Genomic DNA, 22,107 nt, shown 5'->3' with positions numbered 1-22,107 from the left:
TTTTCACACATTTCTTACTACCTGTACCATTTTCGACCTTGTATTTCGTGCCTTTATAGTCTACTTTAAGAATTTGGACTTCAATTATATTATTTCTAAGATAATAAAATATCATTTTCCACCAAAATCTCAAAATCAAATTTTTGAAGGATTTTCCTAATAATTAGACCCAAACCGCCCCTTAAGTAGACTCTCGCTTGTCACCAAAGATTTGGTATTGTGCACGATATAACACAGTTGTTGATAAGAGTTAGTTACCATGTTTTTGTTGACGGAACAAAATGCTTTATCATTTCTGCAGTGATGCCATCTAGACCAGCCGCTTTACCGGGTTTGGAGTATTCAAGAGCTGATTCTAAAAGGAAGTATGGGACTTTTAAATGGTTTAAGACTTGGGAATCAGTCTTTGGGTTTTTGTTGTTGTTTTTGTTGTTTTTTTTTCTGATGAGTTGTACAGCGCTTGCGAAACATTCAGGTCTTATCAGTGCCCGTGAAAGGATGCAATGGGATAGTTAAACAAAAAACCCTCTAGATTTACAATTAAAAGCACACGAGACAAATTAAGTCTAAGAGAGTGTAGTGGTATAAATAAGGAGCATGATATGTATATTTCAAGAGAATACTGTCAGTGTACTTAGTGTGAGATTACCTAAAGTATCATCCAGACACAAGCACAGAATCCCACTAGACGTGGCAAATGTTTTTTCTGTCGTTTGTTTGGATCTTATGTGATGTTTTTACGCGGCTTTGTGGTCTAATAGAATGACACTCGCATTCGGACTGGAAGGTCCAAAGTTCGAGTCCCACTTTGCTCCACACATTGTTGAGTCATTTGAAAAGGCTCTTTACTCACATTCTCTCACCGTAATCAGGTGTAAAATGAGTACCCTGCCGGATACAGCGTTGTCTCTTGTTGGAAAGATATTGTAAAATCGCCTGACGGGCGTCATGTGTCGTCCTACATGTTAAATGTTGCTGTTGGCTAGGGACCCCGTGTAAGGCGCTTTGAACACGTAAAACACTGTAAAATTGCTCTATCGAGTTAAATTCTCAGATATTTTTATGGTTTTTTTTTTCTCTTTTCTTGTTATTGGATGAAGAAGGGTTTTGACCCGAACCTTTCCGTGTAAGGTATTTTGTTGTGTGTGTGTGTGTGTGTTTGTTTGTATGTGTTTAGCTGCTCTATTCATTACTTTACTTTTAAAGTTCACAGCTGTAAGCTAGTATTCACCTTGCCAAAAAAAAAAATAAAAACACAAAAGACCAAAACAACACCAACAAAAATTGTACTTTTGTGACTACGTAACTATTATTATTTTTATACATTTTCGTTTCAGACCAAATACTCACTGACACTGTATCACATGAGGAAAGGATCTACTTATTGTTCTAACACAAGTACACTTGTAGCGGCAAGAGAGAGAAAAAAAGGCACCAATAATATACGATTTTTGACCAGTATCGGGAATTTATAATAATACTATCTAATACTAATACATATTGACTAGGGGGTCCCGATAGCTCAGTTGGTAGAGCAATCACTTCACACACAAATGGACCTTGATCGATCCCGGGTGTAGTCTAGATTTCTTTATGTCACCCGCCCCTGCCCACCCAGCATTGAATGGGCAGCTGAGTCTGTATTAGATTTGGCGGAAAGTACTTTGCGATAAACTAGCGTCCTATCCAAAGGATAACAAGTAAACGCTGTAGAAACCATGGACCGAATGGTCCTCTGAAGGATTACATATTGACTCGAGAGCTGAAAGACCCGAGTCTACGAAGTCTTTCCTCGAGGTCAATAAGTTACCGATATTTGGTTATAAATCGTATATTATTCCACCCCTCTCCCTAAATCGGCCTTTTTCAAAAATCTGCCAAATTCCTGTCCTGTGACGAAAATTGGATCTTTGAAATATTTGATGCATATATTGTTAGCAAATACTTGCTTACACAGTCTCACTACACATTACTAACTTGTATGAAACATAAAAAACGAAAATCGAGAGAGATTCAGGATAGTTATGACGTTTTGTATTGACTGGGGTAGAGGAAAATACCCTGTCCTTTTTTTTGCACGACGGCTTTAAGTCGAATTTTTAACAAAATGGAGTGTCTTGTAGTATACACCTATGAATTCACCTGATGCAAATTGCCATCTTCTAACATCCTCATAAAAGTTTGTAACAATCAGACTTTTTAAAGTTTTATTATATATTAATAAAGTCTGTCCCCAAGGGGGCTACTCATTCCTGTAACTGCAATGAAAATTAACCAATTAAAATCCTCTTAACAATAGAAGTGCAACTAACAATGTTTTCTCGCCGTAGCTACCCCTATTCCATCACGGCCGAAACTACAAACACATGATTTTTTCATTCAGTGTGATTTCCAATTCAACACCGCTTCAAGAATGGTGAGTAATGTTCAACATTAGACCATGACCCTCATTCCTGTTACCAGGGTTTGTTATTTAAATAAGAACTCGTATTAAAAATAAAAAGTATCAGTTTATAGCTTTTTTAAGGCTCTAAATAATAGTCATACTTTAATGTTGGAGTAAATCATATTTTAGGGATAGTATGAATCGAAGCGAGATAAACTCATCCCTGTTACACTCATTCCTGTTACACCTTGTTTTGTAACAGGAATGAGGGATGTAACAGGAATGAGGAAAACATAACAGGAATGAGTAACAGGAATGAGGAATGTGAACTTTCTTAAAATGAAACACGTGTTTTATTGTCACTAAGTCCTTTGGAGCATAATGGCCCATCGAATCGGAGCTTATCCCTGTTTCTGTAGCATGAAACAGACATTTAACTTATGAATACGAGGTTGGTCTATAGCAAATTACATTCCACAGCAGCACTGGTACCATACTATACACCTGGGTGAAGCAAAGTGAAGCAACCGGAATGAATTTCCTTGATTAAGGAAACCACTCTATGGTTGTGGAGGTTTTCGAACCTGTTATCTCCAAGTCGGGAGTCCCTTTCGGTAACCACTCGGCCACGGCGCCTCCACATGGTTTATCGATTCATAGCATATTCTTTTGTTTCATAAGGATGTGTTTGGTAAAGTGTTTTGTAAACCACTGAAGTGTTACAGGCCTATGTCCATTGAAGTGGTAACATTCATTGTTACAACGTTACCATTAAAAACAATTTTTATTGTTTACATATTAATTTCTTCCATTGCTGAAAGACTATTTTTAGTGCAAAATTACCTTGCCAATACTAAATGCCTAATGCCCAAACATAGTTTGTTGCCTGTTAGGCTCAGATACATTTTAGATGATTTCTATGATTTTAATGGCCCGGTATCGCTTGTACAAATGTGACATTGTATCACATAATAGTCTTCTTTGTTTCTTGACTTTATTCATGTTACACCTTGTTTTGTAATAGGAATGAGGGTGGCGAAATGTAACTTGATATTATTGTTCATTTTCAAGGGTCATAGCTTTGTTGTAACGATTGTTTTATTTTGTTTTCTTATCACAAAGGCCAAAAAAGCCATGATGTCAGCCGAGAGCAACGACTTTACCGTCAAAGACGAGATGGAGTTCCTATTCGACGTGCTGTTAATCTTAAAAAAAGAACAAGACAAATACCAGAGCGACAAATCGAATGGAAAAAAAGTCCATAAAAGATAAGACACCAAGAGAACAACGCAAACAGAGAAAGAATTGGATAAAAAATTATCACACACACATTACAAACCGGAAACAGCAAAATCTTGACCTGAGTTACACTCCATCCTCACACTCAAAATCTCCACTCCAGTATGTCTCTCGTCAAAGATATCAAGCTACTAAAACAGCCAATGAAACCTAAATTATGTTGAAAAACCAAAGTTTTGAAGAAGTGAAAAGGCTGTCCTCTCTTTCTCAATCGAAAAAGAAATCCGAAAAGTACAAAAAGCGCTTGGACAGGTCATTAAAAATAAAAAAAACTTTCGTTGACACCCCGATCAAAAACTAGAAAAACTTTTGAAAGATAGTAGAAAAAAAACAAAAAAGTGAAAAGAACATTACAAAATCATTTTGCACTCCTATAAGACATCAAACATTTGAGGAACAGAAGGCACATGTACACATCCGTGAAACATCTGGCAGCTGGTATGACTCTCAAAAAATATAATTTCTTGGAAAAATTCGGAAACGACGTCAAATGCCACCAAAATGTCCAGATCTTGTCAAGCAAATAGTAAGAGATTTTGTCCTGAAAGGTGACACTTCTAAATTAGCTCCAGGATAGAGAAATGCAAAAACAAGAAATAAAGTCAAGAAACAAAGAAGACAAATATGTGATACAATGTCACATTTGTACAAGCGATACATCTCTTGCAACCCATACGTGTCATTTTCTTCATTCTACCGACTTAAGCCATTTTGGGTTGTTACTCCAAGAAAAAGGGACAGAGAAACATGTGCATGTAAAAAATGTGAAAACATTAACATGCTTACTTCAGCGCTTTGGAGAAAAGGAGTCAAGAATGTTCAATAATGTTGTTGGTCACATCAATGAAATTTCATTCATTTCTACAAAGTGATTTGAAGCAACAGGTTTTCAAAGGTAATGATGGAGACATGCCTGAAGTTGCACCGGTTGACTTAAACAGTGATTCAAGGGATGGACATGACCAAGATGACATAGACATTAAGGTGATGCCGACTGAAATCGATTACAATGGTTTTATCAAAAGATTGAATGAATACAAATCATTTGTTGAAGTGGTTGATGAATGTGAAAATCAAGCATTATGTGTTTGTGAAATAGTTGGGGCCAGCAGAAGTGTAATCAAAACTCGCATTGGTATTGACAATAGGTGTACACATTTAATTTCAAATGATATACCTAGATCTCGGTGTGATGGGAAACAGTTATTTCCAGTCAAGCTGAGGGCCGATGGGGATTGCCTGCCTGCCTGTCGTGCAGTGTATGCATTTGGCAAAGACACACAAACAGACGAAATAACGAGTAAGATTGATACAAGAGCTGGCTTTACACAAGGACCATTATTTGTCAGATTCAAACCTTGCTTCACTCAATGACAACATCCAGACAGTTGTTGAATTTTTGTCACAAACTTGGACCTTTATATTCCCGATGTTAACATAAGTGATAAAGATACCTTGGAAGAGTTGTTCTGGACGTTATGTCATTAAGTAAACCAAAATCATACATGGGTATGTGGTAGCTTCTCGCTCTTTCCATTGTTTTAAAAATGCCTCTTTTGTCTATTTATCCAAACATTCCGAACTGCCACGAAAGAGTATCCTGAATTTAACAAACAATGTTGGTGCTCTTTTGTGGGTCTCTACCAACATATGCCCCAAATCATCGTATAGGCGCCCTAACCATTTTGTTCCCCTTCTGAGTTTCAATCACTAAGCGTATTGAATTTATAATCCTTTCGAATAAATATGTTGTAATTACTCATTCCTGTAACAGAAAACTCATTCCTGTTACGTCCACTCATTCCTGTTACACAAACTCATTCCTGTTAAAAATGACCTTTTCATGTTTTTCATGCTAAATATAAATACTTGAAAGGAAATATTATTTGTGGTGGTTTAACACTTATATACCTAGACTATGGTAAACAATTTTTATTTTTGTCATTTTCCTATAAATTTTTGGAGATGATGATTGCTCAAATAATATCCTTTGTTTTCAAAAACTGATTTCTGAATGCCTTTTGTAAAACAATAAATGTCATTTTGTTGTCAAAATTAGTATCAATGCTCTGTGTTTATTGTTTTTCAATGTTTTATTTCAATAGTTGTCCAAAAATGTGTTAACTTATGTAATGTGACATATTTTTTAAAGCGTAACAGGAATGAGTCACATGTAGATTGTAATTCACAAATACTTAAATAAGTGACCAATGAAAACTCATTAAGCCCTCTTATTACAATTTTATGTCGCATTCATATCACAGAAAGCATACACAAATTAATGAGTATGTTGGAAATACTTGACTTTTCAAAAATTGGAGGACTCGAATTTGGCGTTATTTTGAAAACGGCCGAAATAGTAACGCATAATGATATGCGATATCGTGTTTTCAATAATATTTTGTGACGTCAGATTAGATATAAATCGTTAAATTTCACTTTTTAAAAATTGATTCTTTAAAAAGAAGTATCATTTAAGTGTTTTTTAACATGTCTTTTATTCAAAGGTAGACGAAATCGGAATCGATTGAGGGGTAGAGTAAAAGATTTCTTACACTCTTGCGTTTTTGGAATTCGAACTTTGTTCCCAACGCGCAATCGCAAGCTCGTGCTATCGGGGCCCTCTTATGATAATTTGGAGTGCAAAATGGTAAAATTGAATAGAATAAACTAACAATATTATAAACTATCCATTTCTTTGCGCACCGCATCATCAGATATCGCTTTTCATCCTACACATATAGATACAGTGGAACCTCCCGATTACGACACCTCCGAATAGCGACAACCTCCTGATAACGACATTGACCCGTGGTCCCGATTTTTTTTCTATTTAAGATCAGTAAAAAAGACCTCCAAATAACGAGGCACTTTTTGGTAAAACCTCTGAATAACGACATCATTTTGGCGATTTTCGACAGTTTTCGTAGATATCTGATACTAAAAATACCGAGTATGAGTACTCAAAGTTTATAAAAACGATTCCTGCTTGAACCAATGAGAACGCAGCTTTTTTTTGACGAATCTTGGCTGGTATGCAGTAATAAAAACCAAGGTATAAATGTACGTGTAAGCAAGTAAACACAAAATCTTGAAAAATGTGATATTATGTGGTGATAGTAGTAGTAGTAGTAGAAGTAGTAGTAGTAGTAGTAGTCTAGTAGTAGTAGTAATAGTAGTAGTAGTAGTAGTAGTGTTTTTGTGGGAGGAGGAGGAGGAATTTTATCTAACTCGCAGGGTCCGAATTACCTGTTTTTGTTTGTTTTACAGCGCTTGTGACACATCTATGTCAGTAAAAAGGAAGAAAATTGGATAGTAAAAAACATTCTAGGCTAGATTTACAATTGAAATGACATAAGAAAAAGTTAGACAAAGGGGAATGGTTTAAATAGGCAACAGATGTAGATTCCAGGAGCACGCTACCAGTGTACTCAGTTCAGATCACCTAAAAGTCTCATCCAGACACACGCACAAGAATCCTCCAAGAGGAATACACTACAATGTTTTATTTGTTTTGTAAATGTTAATAAAAACTGGCCCCGCGGGCCTTACCACGCCCACTTTGTCCGCCATCTTGGAAACCTCTAAATAACGACACCTCCGGATAACGACATAAAAACTCGGTCCCGTGGCATGTCGTTATCGGGAGGTTGCACTGTAATTATAATAGTAAATAGAAGAGAAAAAAAAAGGTGTTATGGTCCGTGCTCTATTTCTATTAAAATAAAAAGCCTGTTTTATGACCGTTGACTTTCATTTTGACATCCCACGGTGAGCAGAGAGGTCACTATTGCTGTCTCTTCTATCCTTCTGGATATTTATTTCCCTTTCCAACTTGATCTCTGCCTTTGATCTGGATTTAGATTACTGGGTTTTTTTTTTCCTTCTTCCCTGGTCCTGGCGGGTCCTTAGCTTAGACGGAAGCAGTTAAAAATGTCCAGTTCCTGTTCCTGACAGATGATATATATTTTTCCATGTAAATCATCGTTGTGTTATGTATTATTATTGTTTGTAGTTTTCAATTTATTATTTTAAAAAAATAATTTAAAAATTGAGATTTTATATAGCGCAATATCAACCAAACGTGCCCAAAGCGCTTTACAAGGGGTCCCTGGCCAACAGCAACATTTAACATGTAGGACGGGACATGACGCCTGTTAGGCGATATTACAATTTTTTTCGGACAGAGACAACGATGTTAACGCTCAGTTACTCATTTTACACCTAAGTACGGTGAGAGAATGTGAGTAAAGAGCCTTCTCCAAGGATAACTATGAGGCTCGAACCCAAGACCTTTAAATCCGAAAGTGAGTATCATACCACTAGACCACATAGCCTCACATTTGTCATCATTTGAGTGTATCCTTCATAGAAGCTGGACGGGGTTCTTGACTTCCCATAGTTGGCAGGGAGGCTCATACTGCGTCTTCTATCCCCCTATATGTCTTTTTTTCCAACTTGCTTTCTGTCTTTGTCTTGGAATGAGATATACACTGGCTTGGAGGGAAATACTCAAATGCATAGTTAGAGTTTTGGGAGGTGATATTTTTTTCCTTGTAAATCATCTCTCTGTTATGCATTGTATAATTTTTCCTTTTACATATTTACGATTTGTAAACATTTGCGTGTGTTCCTCCTGGCGGGGACCTGTGCTTGTACACTGGATGAGACATAATTTAGTGATCTCAGAATAAGTACACTGATAGTGATAGTGTGCTCTTGGAATCTACACCTGTTCCCTATTTGAACCTTTTCCCCTTTGTATGCCTTATTCTTGGGTGCTTTAATCGTAATTCTAGAGCTTTTGACTATACCATTTTCTTCCTTTTTACTGGCGCTGATATGACCTAAATGTGTTGCAAGCGCCGTAAAACCCTTTTTATCCCCTTTATCAACAAAACAGGATGAATGAAACACAACAGTTGAATACAGTGTTTCATTCATCCTGTTTTGTTGATAAAGGGGAAACCCGAAACGTCCACTTTATCTGTTTTCGTATATTAAATTGAAGCTTACATTCAATTTCACATTGTTATTTATTTCTTCGAGCTTCGAGCAGCAACATATACATTATAGTTAGTGTCGCAAGTGCCATCAGAAACAAACAAAACAAGCTTCTCACCTACCTTACTACTTTTCATGGAACTGAAAGAGCCCAGTTCCACCAGAAGCCTTTTATTTGCAAGGCTTCGGATGCCCTTCAAATCTGATTTTTTTTTTTTTCAGTTTTTGTTTTATCTTGTCCAGAAAGTCAAATTCTTTCATATAATTTGCACATTTACCTCACACGGAAATCCGATATAGAAGTGTGTGAACACAGACGCACTTGGAATAAAAGCTAAATAAATAAACATAGAAGCAGATAGTAGATAGTAGGTAGCTAGTGGAAAGAGAAGTCAAGTTTACCATCTGTAACATCAACATTGAAATGGAAAGTCCTTAGTCTCTGATCTTCAATTGGTTAAAGGGGGAAAAAACCCCAAACCCACACATCTTGGGTTAACTCAATATGTTTACAGAAGTTTTAATTTAGATACAGAGCCACCGTTGATTTCTAAAGATTTTTCCCCTTTCCATTTCCAATGTGTAATAATAATTTTTAAAAATCATCTAATAGTAAATCTATACCATCTAGGCCAAGAGTTCTTCTGGTGCCTCGTTACCTGACTGAAAAGATGTCAAATCCTTAAAATATTTTATTTATTGGTTTCAAAACTCCAATAGGATTTCTATTGACTATAAATCTATAGGCCTATTGTCCACAATATGGAAATACATATTTAGCTTTCCGAATGGAACGATTCTTACGGTCCTTAACAATAAAAGTGGAAATAAGCTGTAACAAGACTCCGCGAGCAGCCATCGGTGAAATCGAAAGCCAAATTTTACTGAGCACGAGCGTGCCTTATCAGGCAAGTACTGTAAAGGTTTGAATTGAAATATATATATTTATATATATATATATATATATATATATATATATATATATATATATATATATATACAGTCACTCACGAATTTTTTGCCGAGACAATTGTTTCTATGCCCTCCATTTCGTCAGTCGGCATATTATGTCCGTAGTATGCTTTTTCAAAAGCGTACTACTGACTTATGCCGACTGTCGAGAAAAAAAGCATACTACGGACATATGCCGACTGACGAAAAATGGAGTGACTTTATTTATGTTTATATTAGCTCTAACCAACATAATCGAGCATTCTCGTACCTACTAGCATATATATATATATATATATATATATATATATATATATATATGTGTGTGTGTGTGTGTGTGTGTGTGTGTGCGTGCGTGGCTATGCCAAATGGTCCTTTTGATAACATTCGCCACAAAAATACCTCAACACTAAGTTCTTCCAACAACAAAAAAAAAAAAAAACAACAAACCCAGAGGAAAATATTCTTTTTCATCAATTATTGTTATCGATTTAATAATGACGACTAAACTGAGAACTGGCGATCTAGCACCAATAGAAGAGCAGTAATAGTTTCTCAAATAATATTCAAAGGAGCTGACAATGTATCAACTTTGTTTTGTTGTCAGGCGGTGTGGCGCACTATTTTGTGTTGCGCATTTATATGAAAATAGAAATGCGGCAGGGCTTTTCCTGCTGCAGTAATATTATGACCAGGTCCAGCAAGTCAGCCAGCTTTTGTGAAAGCGGTGGTTTCATTTCAGAGTATTGAAATTTTAGGACTTATGGCTGACTTAGAATATGTTATAAGGAAATTGGATGAAATTGTGCGCCTATGTGGTCTAGTGGTATGCCACTCGCTTTCGGACCGAAAGGTCCTGGGTTCGAGTCTCGCTCGGCGCATAGTTGAGCCCTTGGAAAAGGTCCTTTTTTCACTTTCTCTCACCCTACTCAGGTGTAAAATGAGTACCTAGCCGTTAACAGCGTTGTCTCTGTCCGAAAAAATTGTAATATCGCCTAACAGACATCGTGTCCCGTCCAAAATGCTACATGTTGCTGTTGGCCCGGGACCCCTTGTAAAGCGCTTTGATCACGTTTAGTGGATTTGCTCTATATAAATGCTCTTTAAAAAAAAAAAAGAAATTAACAATTCGCTGACTACACACTTACACAAAGAGTGTTGACATTGGAGGTGAAAAATATTGAAAATACCGAGTCGAAAGATAGCAACACACCAACTTATCAACGGAACACGGTTAACTGTTCTTTTCTTTTTTTCTTTTTTTTTTTTCCTTTCCTTTCCTTTTCTTTCTTTCTTTCTTTTTTTTTAAACAGTGTGTTCCGACTATAAGCACGCTCCTTTTGGGAGTCAGGCTGGACCTGAGTGAGTGCCTACTATGCAATACAACACACTGTATAAAGAATACGCTTATTGCGAATCGACGGAAATAACAAACATATTATGTCAGTGCTCCCTTTTTTTCTTCTCGTTATTTCAATAAATTATAACACTTATTACGAACACGCTATAACAAAATGACCGTTTTAATTAACTGATGGATACTTCTATGGTTCGTTATATACTTGCGATCAAAAGAAAGTTTACACATTTAAAATCGTCGTGACTTTTTTATCCGTTGGCGTAGGCTAATGATTTCCACTGAGTTGTTTACCATTAGCCTTTCTGTGTGCGGATAGTTGATGTTTTTGTTTTTGACCTGAAATTCGCTCGCCGCGTCGCGCACGTGCTAAAATGACCTTTTAGCCCCTTACTCTGGACAGGAAGTGTGTAGATTATTTTTTTTTTTTTTGCCACCCATGTCTTCTTGAAACATTTTCAAGACAGGAAAACACAATGCAAAATACCATCCATTAATCTACACGATGTCACGACTTAGTTAAGAAGAACATGCACGTGCCATTGGTCATCTTCAAGCTGGACAGTCTGTGACCAATGTCGCATGAAAGCTTAATATCATAAGGAGAACTGCATATTTGTTAGTGGATCGATTTGAAATGACACAAGGGTAATAAGGGACTAACGAATATACAGTTTTCCTAGGTTGCCTATTGCTGTAGGCTTAACTGACCGTAATGTGAGCTAATAAATTGTATTTGGAGATACTGAGCAGGCCTATGCGTCCTGTTATAACCAATTAGACTCTTAAAAGTTCCTGTTATAGCCGGTAAATTTGATTAAAGGCAAAGAGGAAGAAAAATAATGGGGATTAAATAAAAACAACTTTTTATAACCGAGTCCCAGTTATACGTGGGTTCCACTGAAACTCTTAAAAATGTAAGTTGTTCATGATATCAGCAGTTCTCTAATTCAGTCAACCTGCCTCACACACATATGCGTTAGTGCATGACATAATCAGTCGGAAGGTGAAATTTTTGGATTTGCATTTTCTGAAAGAATATGCTCCCCAGAGCATTTTAATCTTTATTTGAAAGAAATCGGATGGTGTTTCATGAAGTTATGGTCATATGTATGGGAAAGGTATCCAGCAACTTTTCTCAAATTTCATCCTTTTTCAACTTGACTAGCTGTAAAAATATTTAGACGTGAAATTAAGCTTTGATATTTCCCGAAGATGTATAAAAAGGGTTGATTTAATCATTTATGACAAGAACTCATTTTCGATAAAACATTGACCTTCTAACTAAACTTGGCAATATCTCAGTTCAAACCTTTTCTCCATCCGACTGATTATGTCATTCACTGTAACATAATAAGTTTCTGTCATCTACGCCATCCCATCTGACGAGAAGAAGGGGCAAAAAAGGGGAGTGGGGCACATACATGATTTCTCTATTTCCGTCCTAGGTGTGATCTTTTGACCCACCGTGATGGACTTGGAGAGAACTATTTCTGTGTTTTCTAGTCCCCTATAATATCATTTCTTTTTCCGGGTTGCTTTCTGTCTTTGTTCTAGATTAAGAATGTAGTTTTCCGGGTCGTGGCCGACGTTCTTGGCTGAAGGGGAAATAAGTCAAATGTATAGCATTAATTTTGGGAGGTGATATATTTTCTTATAAATCATCTCTCTTTGCTTTGAGTGGATTTTGTAAATATTTGAGTGAATTCTTCTTTGTGGGATCATTCTCCTGTGTCTGACTGGAAGAAACTTTTAAGTGATCTCAAAATGAGTACAATGATTATGCGCTCTCGGAATCTATTTCTGTTTCCCATTTAAACCAGTCCCATTTGTCTGACATTTTCTTGGGCGATTTTAATTGTAAATCTAGAATATTTGGCTATCCCAATATCTTCCTTTTTACTGGCGCTGATATGCCCTAAAACTAAAAGTGTCGCAAGCGTAGTAAAAAATGCTTTAAAAACAACTAAATTTATTTCGGATAATTCGCTACAAGCGCGTTCGTAAAAAGAGCGCTCTACTGTATTAATCATAATCCTCCAATCCCGTAAATACAAACCTTCTCTTACACTTTACCTACCAGATGAGAACCGCAGCCATATTGTTGTGTTCTTTATTTCTGTCAATTCGTTTCAACTGTTTTCGTTATAAGTACGGTCACATTACGTGTAAATCTTAATCTTAACCATCCAACCATATTTAAACCATCTTTTTACGCTCTTAATCAGCAGATACCAAACTGAGTGGTTTCCTCAACCGACCCGTCATGGACTCGGATCCGTACCTTCAGAGCACGGTAGGGGTCGTGTTGACCCAGTGCCTAACTGAACTGGTTTGTAAAATGCCGCAGGACCCGATCGAATGGATCGCTCACTGGTTGTATCGCTACATGGACAACGAGCTGTACCTCCACGAAAAGGCGGTCTTCAACAAAAAGCTGTACCGGGCGCATCTAGAATTTCAGAAAGGACGCATGAAGCGTCAGGTACGCCTCAACAAGTTAGAATCAAAGATAGGCGAGACGAGCAAGGAAATAAAGGAGGATGATAATGCCTTCACGTGCTTTATACCAACAACAGGGGGACAATTTCCCAAGTCAATGGAAGATGGCGCATATATGGACAAACTTTCGTTGTTATTGGAACGGAGTCAGCGCAGTTTGCAAGACCGCCATAGTAGATCGACAGGAAAACATAGCTCTTCTAGTAGGCGTAGTAGATCGACAGGAAAACGTAGCTCTTCTGGTAAGCGTAGCGATTCTGACCGTGATGGCGCTCCTAGAAAACGCAGAAGACGTTCAGGTGAACGTGCTGTTGCTGCTGCTGCTGCTGGTGGTGGTGGTGGTGTTCGACCTGTTGGTTTCTATGGTCACTGTACTCCGAGGGGTGAAGAAAATTACCCTTACGGGTTTCAGACGCCGCGGGGTGATCCAAGTAATATATATGGCTATCAGACTCCAAGGGGTGACCCAAGTAATATATATGGCTATCAGACGCCAAGGGGTGACCCAAGTAATATATATGGCTATCAGACGCCAAGGGGTGACCCAAGTAATATATATGGCTATCAGACGCCAAGGGGTGACCCAAGTAATATATATGGCTATCAGACGCCAAGGGGTGACCCAAGTAATATATATGGCTATCAGACGCCAAGGGGTGACCAAAGCAATATTTATGGCAGTCGTACGCCGAAATATATTATGTCCAGAGGGCAATCTCCCTATCCAGCAGACTCTACTTTCATGTCCCCGTGTGTTACCCTGTCCCAGGCGGACAATTTATCAGGATGGATGGACGAAAATAATCCAGGAGTGGTGAGCATTGACGATGAAACGGGTGTGCCAGTTGGGATAGGCTATTGGTGCCTGGACTGCAACCTTGGCCTTGTGTGTGGCCACACCATATTGGGAGATTTGGCGCCTAGGGGTCCGCTGATCCTTCCGGAAAACCCAGAAATTTGGGAGGGCCGGGAGTTTACTCCTCAACACTTGTACGATCACGAGGTCTACTCTTATGCGCCAGCGAATGCCTATGAAATGATGAGTAACTCTGTAGATAATAATGATAACGATGATGATGATGTTGAAGGATGATAAGTACGACGCACGAGAGTTTATCCATTAGATTTAATAATAAGTGACATATCGACTCCAGATGGTCATATATAGGAGTAAACCAAATGATAAAAAAAAGGATTTTAAAGCTAGAAAGACATATTAAGTGAATTAAACTGACTCATTCAAGTGGTGACAACACACACACACACACACACACACACCCACCCCCCCCCCCACACACACACACACACTCACACACACACAAAGCATAAAGAAACAAATAAAAAAAATTAAAATTAAAAAATCAACGAGAAAACATACACACGAGAAAAAAAAAACCCCAAACAATTTTAACAACTTTATGTTATTATTATAAAGTTAAAATGACTCGAAATGTCATCATCATCATCATAATCATCATCATATTATTATTATTATGCATTATTATTATTTTTATTATTATTATTATTATTTTATTATTATTATTATTATTATTATTATTATTATTATTATTATTATTATTATTATTATTATTATTAATATTGTTATTATTATTATCACTATCATTATTATTATTATTATTATTATTATTATTATTTGTTACAAAAACTAAACATTCATAGTTTCTAGTAATTTAAGTTTTAACTTTAATTCCTTTTATTCTATTTGCCATCTGGTTCACACCGACATAATACTGTCTCGAGACATCCGGTCACATATTTTAGCGAAAGTTATCGGCAACACATTCTTATAAGAGTTGGGGTTGTTTGGGAATAGGGACAACACATTATGTAAGACAGTGAAATAAATGAATGAATACATTAATAAATAAGTAAATAAATAAATAAATAAATAAGTAAATAAATAAATTTTAAAAAATAATAATTAATAAATAAATAAATAAACAACAACAATAACAGAAACAACAACAACAACATCAACAATATTCTTGTGAACAGTGATTTTTAAAATTGGTTCCAAATAATAGTGCTCTTTTAAAAATGAACAGCTCATAGAGTTTGTAGGTTGTTTCGTTGTCTCAGTCCATAACAATCGCGAATTTATCGTCTGATACTCTGACCTAAAAATTACGTCACAATGCACGACAACGATCACCAAAAGAAAGTGAAATGTGAGTTTTGTCGTTCATAATCGCGTATGAACATTTATACAGCGCATTTTCACGAATTTACAGTATCAGTCGCCTGTTATGCGTCTTTTATGTATTAACAATCTTACGCCATTAGTCTCTGGCTATAGCCAGGAACTCATTGTCACCTGAGTCGAGTGGAGTAATGTTTGTAAAGCGCTAGACAATGACATACCGTCGGGAACAAAATTTTCCATGATCACTGTCACCCTCAACCACTGGCCTGGCCACGCTCAAGATTGCTTGACTTCAAGCCGAGACACGGTACCGCTGAGCTCCTCTTCTCAAGGGAACAAGTCGCATCACTTTCGTACTCTGAAAAAAAAAAATTAATGAAAAAAAATTTAGCAAGACACGTATTTAAGATTTTGGCCAGAAAACGCGTCCTTTAAATATCGATCGATTGAAATAATCCTCATCTTGACAAAAACTTTCAAACCTGGGTCTTCGCGAAATCCCAGGTTTGAGAGTGATGACCAAGATGTGGGTCATTTCAATCAATCGATATTTGAAGGATGAGTTTTCTAGCTAATATTTTAAATACGTGCTATTTTTTTTCACAGTACGCCATCAGTCCATTGGTTGTACCATTGAATACAACAATTCCCTAAAGAAGGAGCAAAGTTGACGCCACTCAGCTCTTTTTTAAAAGTGTTTTTCGACAACCATTTTGTGTTTAGTTTTCACTAAATTATATCATTCAAAATTATAAACGTTCAAGGTCACACACACACACACACATACACAGACACACACACACACACACAGAGTTTTATGTTTTGGTAGGTTATATCCGGCTGGTGGATGTTGTTGGTATTTCACCTAAACGCATAGCATCGATTCACTTTCTTCTGGTAGTCGTCGTCTTGTATTTAACTATGACGTGGTTTGTTTGTTTGTTTGTTTTTGGTCATTGTCAGGCCCGAGACTAAAATTAAATAATGTCGAGACGAAAAACTTAAGAGCTCCATGCGTATGCAATATCAAGTCGGTAAACATAGCATTTGAGTATTGATGATAATATGTGCAACCTGAGTTGAGAATAAAATGAAAATATGGAGACTAGAACCTTAGGGGCTCCTTCTGTTTGTGGGTGTTCAATGTCAAGTCGGTAAACATGGCATTTGGTGTATTGATGGCATCTATGTGTTTATATCAAATACACACCATTTCTTCCGCAATATTAATCGTACATATACACAAAAGTTTATAGCCTGAGTTGATTTAGTGAGAAGAAATTACATCTGAATCTTCAGAAAGCTGAGAAAACCCGTGCCAAATTTCAATGGTATTACATATAAATTATAATATGAGCGAGAGGATGTTTACCGACTTGACACGACCTGACATTGATACGCATCGTCTGCTATTAAAACCTATTGCCACTTCAGGAGTTTCGCGTTTCTAATAATATCGCTGTCTCTGATGTAACCTTCAAAGTTTATAATCTGCCATAGAGAATCCAATGAGAAGTAATCACTACAACTGAAGCTATAAGCTGTGAATACCTTATTATTTATTAGTAGTTATAGATATAACGAAGTTGACGTCACTCAGGTCTTTGTTATTGTTTTATTTTTTATTTTATATTATGTTTATGAGTCATTTTCACTAAACTGTATTAATCAGACTATAAATGTTTAAGGTTACACATAGTTTTGTGTATTGGTCCGCTATACTTGTGGATGGCAATGTTGTGACATTCTTAGCAAAGCGCACAGCATCTACATTATGCTGCTGTGCGTTTAGCCGTAAACCTCAGAACAATATGCAAATCTGATATAACCTACCAACACACAAACCTATCTGTAAACCTTGAACGTTTATATAGATAGTATGCAGATGACACCACTCAGGCCTTTGTTATTGTTTTTGCCATCCGCGTTTGTGAGTTGTTCTCACTAAACTGTATTAACCAGACTATAAAAGTTCATGGTTACACAGAATTTGTGTGTTGGTCCGTTATACTTCCGGATGGCAATGTTGTGAACTCCTTGGCCAAGCGCATTCTATCTATATGTGTAACCTTGAACTTTTATAGTCTGGTTAATACAGTTTAGTGAGAACAACTCACAAACGCGGATGGCAAAAACAATAACAAAGGCCCGAGTGACGTCATCTTCGAACTATCTATAGATAGTATGCAGATGACGTCACTCAGGCCTTTGTTATTGTTTTTGCCATCCGCGTTTGTGAGTTGTTCTCACTAAACTGTATTAACCAGACTATAAAAGTTCATGGTTACACAGAGTTTGTGTGTTGGTCCGTTATACTTCCGGATGGCAATGTTGTGAACTCCTTGGCCAAGCGCATTCTATCTATAGTCTGATTGATAGAATTTAGTGAAAACTACTCATAAAGATGGCTGGCTAAAAACAATAAGAAAGACCTGCTGAGTAACGTCAATTTCATTCCATCAACAAACACACGAGTGAGAAGATGTTTACCGACATGACGATATGCCCTGATCTCGATACGCATCGTTACTATGAATTAAACCACTTTGCCACTAACTCTTGAACTTTCTTCTTTTCCAAGAGAGCACTGGAATAACCCAGGAGTCAGCCGCAAGTTGAGCTCGGGCGAGGAGAGAGAGAGAGAGTAATGAGATGAGAATATATATATATATATATATATATATATATATATATATATATATAATATATATATATATATATATATATATATATATAATATATATATATATATATATATATATATATATATATATATATATATATAGAGAGAGAGAGAGAGAGAGAGAGAGAGAGAGAGAGAGATGAAACCATTAATGAATAAAATCAAATGTTATCAGAGGAGTACAATGATTTGTTGTTTTCTAAGAATCTGTGCATATTGACTAAAAATTTGATTTTTTTTTTTTTCAATGCGTTCAAGAGTTATGCATTGACATTTATTTGTTACCGACTTTGTCTCAAACGTCAGAATTTGTAAAAGTAAAAAAGTAATGTATCAAAATCTTTTTAAAAAATTATTTTTTTAAAACCAAAATAAAAAAAAAATAAAAAAGAAAGAAAAAAGAAAAAGGAAAAGAAAAGAAAACGAAACAATTCTTGGAAGTTGCTTACAGAAATCCATTTAATATGTCGATAACGAATTGTTAGTTTGAGGCCATTAAAAATAAAATCGACCCGAACATTATTGGAATTGAAGATTCGGTACCTTTATATAACGGCGTTATATTATTTACGTTTGCTTTCTATAAATAAAATTAAAAAATAAAATTCCCTTTATTCGTCCCATAGGGGAAATTTGTCTCTAGGGTCTATTTCAAGGGAAGACTAAAATAACCCAGGCGTCAGCAGTAGTGCATGCAGCGCAGCAAGTGGCTTTGTGGAAATGTAGTATGACACTCGATTTCAGGTCGGTTGGTCCCGGGTTCGAGTGCCGCTCTGTGTAGTGAAAGGTTGAGTCTCTAAGAAATGGCTCTCTGCTCAGATTATTCTCTCATCGCACTCAGGTATGAAATAACTACCTGGCCATAAACAGTGCTTTCTCTGTTGATTAAAACAATGGAATATCGCTTTATACGTGTCACATCTAATCTTATATGTTAAGTATTTCTGCTGGCTAGGGACCCAATGTAAAGCGCTTTGAGCACGTTCGGTGCTCTATTCAAATGCTTAATCTTTGTGTATGCGTGTGTGTGTGTATGCGTTTTTGTTTTTTTTTTGTTTTTTTTTTTTGTTGTTTTTTTTTCTCTTTCCCTGTAACTGTATGTAATCAATTCTTGGAATTTGCTTACAACAATCCATTCAATATGCGAGGTACAACTCTTTGTATACACTTTGTATTCTGAGACGAATAAAAAATAAACTTCTACCCGCATGATATTATTATTATTATTATTTTTATTTTTTTTTTTACCTCAGTCATGGGAGACACCCTATGTTTGTCGTTGCTTTGCCAATTTAGATCTATCTCCGTCTTTTAAATACGACAATAAACAGGTATGGGACTATTGACCTTTAAAAAAAAGTCAAAAAAAAAAAAAAAAAAAGAAAAAGAAAAAAAAAAGGAAAGAATTATATAAATAAATCAGTAAATAAATAGATAAATAATTAAATAAATAAACAAATGTTTGAAAATGAAACAGAAAAAGACTTGATTTTATATGACTTAATAACCCTAGAGACTCTTAGATAGGGGACTATAGATAGTAATCATTGCTATCTACATATTCGCTGCCTCTGATTACGGGTCATCGCATGGGTCATAAAACTCCTCATTGATAAAAATCTCATTGGCATTATATAATAAAATGATGAGACTCTTAGTAGTTATAATGCTAATAATAATAATAAAAAAACATTTTAAAAAAATAAAAATAAATAATAATAATAATAATAATAATAATAATAATAATAATAATAATAATAATAGTAATAATTATAATAATAATAATAATAATAATAATAATAATAATAATAATAATAATAATGATAATAATAATAATAATAATAATAATAATAATAATAATAATAATACAAATGATAATAATAATTAATAATTATATTATTATTATTATTATTATTATTATTATTATTATTATTATTATTATTATTATTATTATTATTATTATTATTATTATTATTTATTATTATTATTATTATTATTATTAATAATAATAATAATAATAATAATAATTATATAATCAAGAACAGTAAAAGAATATTATTGCCAAGAAATATGAGTTAGGATGGGGAATTCCCTTCTGTAATATATATGATGAGCTCCAACCCTATGCGGAATAGTTTGAGTGTACATAGGAACGGATTGGGTTAATCAGTCATTGAAAAATATAACAATAATAATATTGATAGTGATTATAATAATCACAACAACAACCACAATAATAATAATAATAATAATAATAATAATAATAATAATAATAATAATAATAATAATAATAATAATAATAATAATAATAATAATAATAATAATAATAATAATAATAATAATTTTTTTAAAAAAGGTCGTTGAATCCGATTCCGCCTGTCGATTGTGCATATAGATAAATGTTTCTAGTTGTGCATTCACATATATTTGTGATGTCTTTAATTTTTTTTTTTTTAATTTTATTATTGTTATAAAAGCGGGTGCCAACAAATTGAACGACATTGTAATATCGGATATAACGTCTCCATGTTCATCACATGTTTTTCTTTATTTTAAAATTTATTTTGTTTTGGGTTTTTTTTTGTTTTTTTTTTTTAAATAAGATAAGATTGGTTTATTGCTTTAATGTAACTGATCATTTTTTCATAACTATGTGTATACAAATTGTATAATCAATATACCCACCTTCAGAAACACAGGTCCAAGTAATTAATTATAGTAATAATAATAACAATAATAGGAACAATAACAACAACAACACTAATAACAACAACGCCAATAACAATAATAATAAAAACACCAACAACAATAATAATAATCCTTTCTTAAAACGATATAGCATTGTGGAGAACATTGTGCTTATTTGAGTCAATAAAAAAATTGATACGGCGCACAACTCTACTGAAAGATTTGAACATTAGAAATGTATTTTTTACAGATAGATAAACAGATAACTTGATTTCCTTTTATAATTTAAAGTCAGTTTGAAAGTTCGTTGAGTCAAACAGATAATATCATAAAATATGTACCGACTACACTTGGCTCTCAAAATCAACTAATTTTGACACTGTAAAAAGTTGTCAATTTGCGTCATCTATTTATGACATCAAGTATTATTATTACTTCCGTTGTGTTGTTGATTTAGCAGTTTTGTTATGTAGTAGTATGTTCAATTTGCGTGTATGTTTGTGTGTGTGTATGTTTGTGTGTGTGTGTGTGTTGTGTGTGGTGTATACATGTGTGTGTGTGTGTGTTGGCATTTTTCAGCAAATCGTGGCATTCATAGTGATATTATTCACTTGATCACACGAAGGTATTTCAGTCGCCATTTTGATTCTTTTTTTACTATTAGGGTTAGCTCGAGAGGTTAGTCATAAGTGTTATTAAAGGTTCTAGGGTGTTTGTTTTTCCATAAGTTAAGTAAAGGGGAGACATTCCGAAAGCTCCTACATCCCCAGTATTCTTTAAATTTGTATTTTCACCGTTGATATTTTGTCAGGCATTTATTTATTCAGTTTGTCATTATATAGAAGTATTTTAAAAACCCTAGAACAAACCTTGATAGATTTGTGAAAGTTTAAAATTTCCTAATTTGACCATTGTTTTGATTTTCGGCCGCCATTGTGATTTGTTAAATATTGAAAGGTAGTACAAAGCAGTTCGAGAGTTGTTTTTTTTCTATTAGGGTTAGCTCGAGAGGTTAGTCATAAGTGTTATTAAAGGTGCTAGGGTATTTGTTTTTCCATAAGTTAAGTAAAGGG

The 22,107-nt window shown here is 35.1% G+C and overlaps 2 protein-coding genes across 5 annotated transcripts in view; both read left to right on the top strand.

Annotated features, from left to right (window-relative positions):
• The window catches only part of LOC144979877 (carnitine O-acetyltransferase-like), a 55,271-nt gene extending 51,289 nt beyond the window's left edge, over window positions 1–3,982 (top strand). For all 3 annotated transcript variants that reach the window (XM_078927111.1, XM_078927112.1, XM_078927114.1), the window contains one exon: window positions 1,338–3,982. In XM_078927111.1, the coding sequence (XP_078783237.1) occupies window positions 1,338–1,475 (138 nt within the window). In that variant the 3' untranslated portion in view covers window positions 1,476–3,982. The remainder of the gene's footprint in view (window positions 1–1,337) is intronic.
• Window positions 3,983–9,037: 5,055 nt separating this feature from the next.
• Window positions 9,038–15,023, top strand: LOC144979876 (uncharacterized). Of its 2 annotated transcripts, none has more exons than XM_078927110.1 (2): window positions 9,038–9,597; window positions 13,226–15,023. In XM_078927110.1, the coding sequence occupies exon 2, from the start codon at window positions 13,264–13,266 to the stop codon at window positions 14,590–14,592; it is 1,329 nt and encodes a 442-aa protein (XP_078783236.1). In that variant the 5' UTR covers window positions 9,038–9,597; window positions 13,226–13,263; the 3' UTR covers window positions 14,593–15,023. The 2 variants fall into 2 exon arrangements, with proteins under 2 accessions (XP_078783236.1, XP_078783235.1); XM_078927109.1 differs by having other exon boundaries at window positions 9,059–9,597; window positions 13,229–15,023.
• The last annotated feature ends 7,084 nt before the right edge of the window (window positions 15,024–22,107 follow it).

The sequence above is a fragment of the Berghia stephanieae genome, chromosome 9, assembly GCF_034508935.2.
Source record: "Berghia stephanieae isolate SIO BIC M18660-M18661 chromosome 9, UCSD_Bste_1.3, whole genome shotgun sequence".
In the NCBI taxonomy this organism is placed as follows: Eukaryota; Metazoa; Mollusca; class Gastropoda; order Nudibranchia; family Aeolidiidae; genus Berghia; species Berghia stephanieae.
The sequence above is the reverse complement of the archived record's forward strand: the minus strand, read 5'-3'. Positions and strand labels throughout refer to the sequence as shown.

Excerpts from the sequence above, each read along its gene's own strand:
- LOC144979876 (XM_078927110.1), top strand. The coding sequence starts at position 13,264 with ATGGACTCGGATCCGTACCTTCAGAGCACGGTAGGGGTCGTGTTGACC.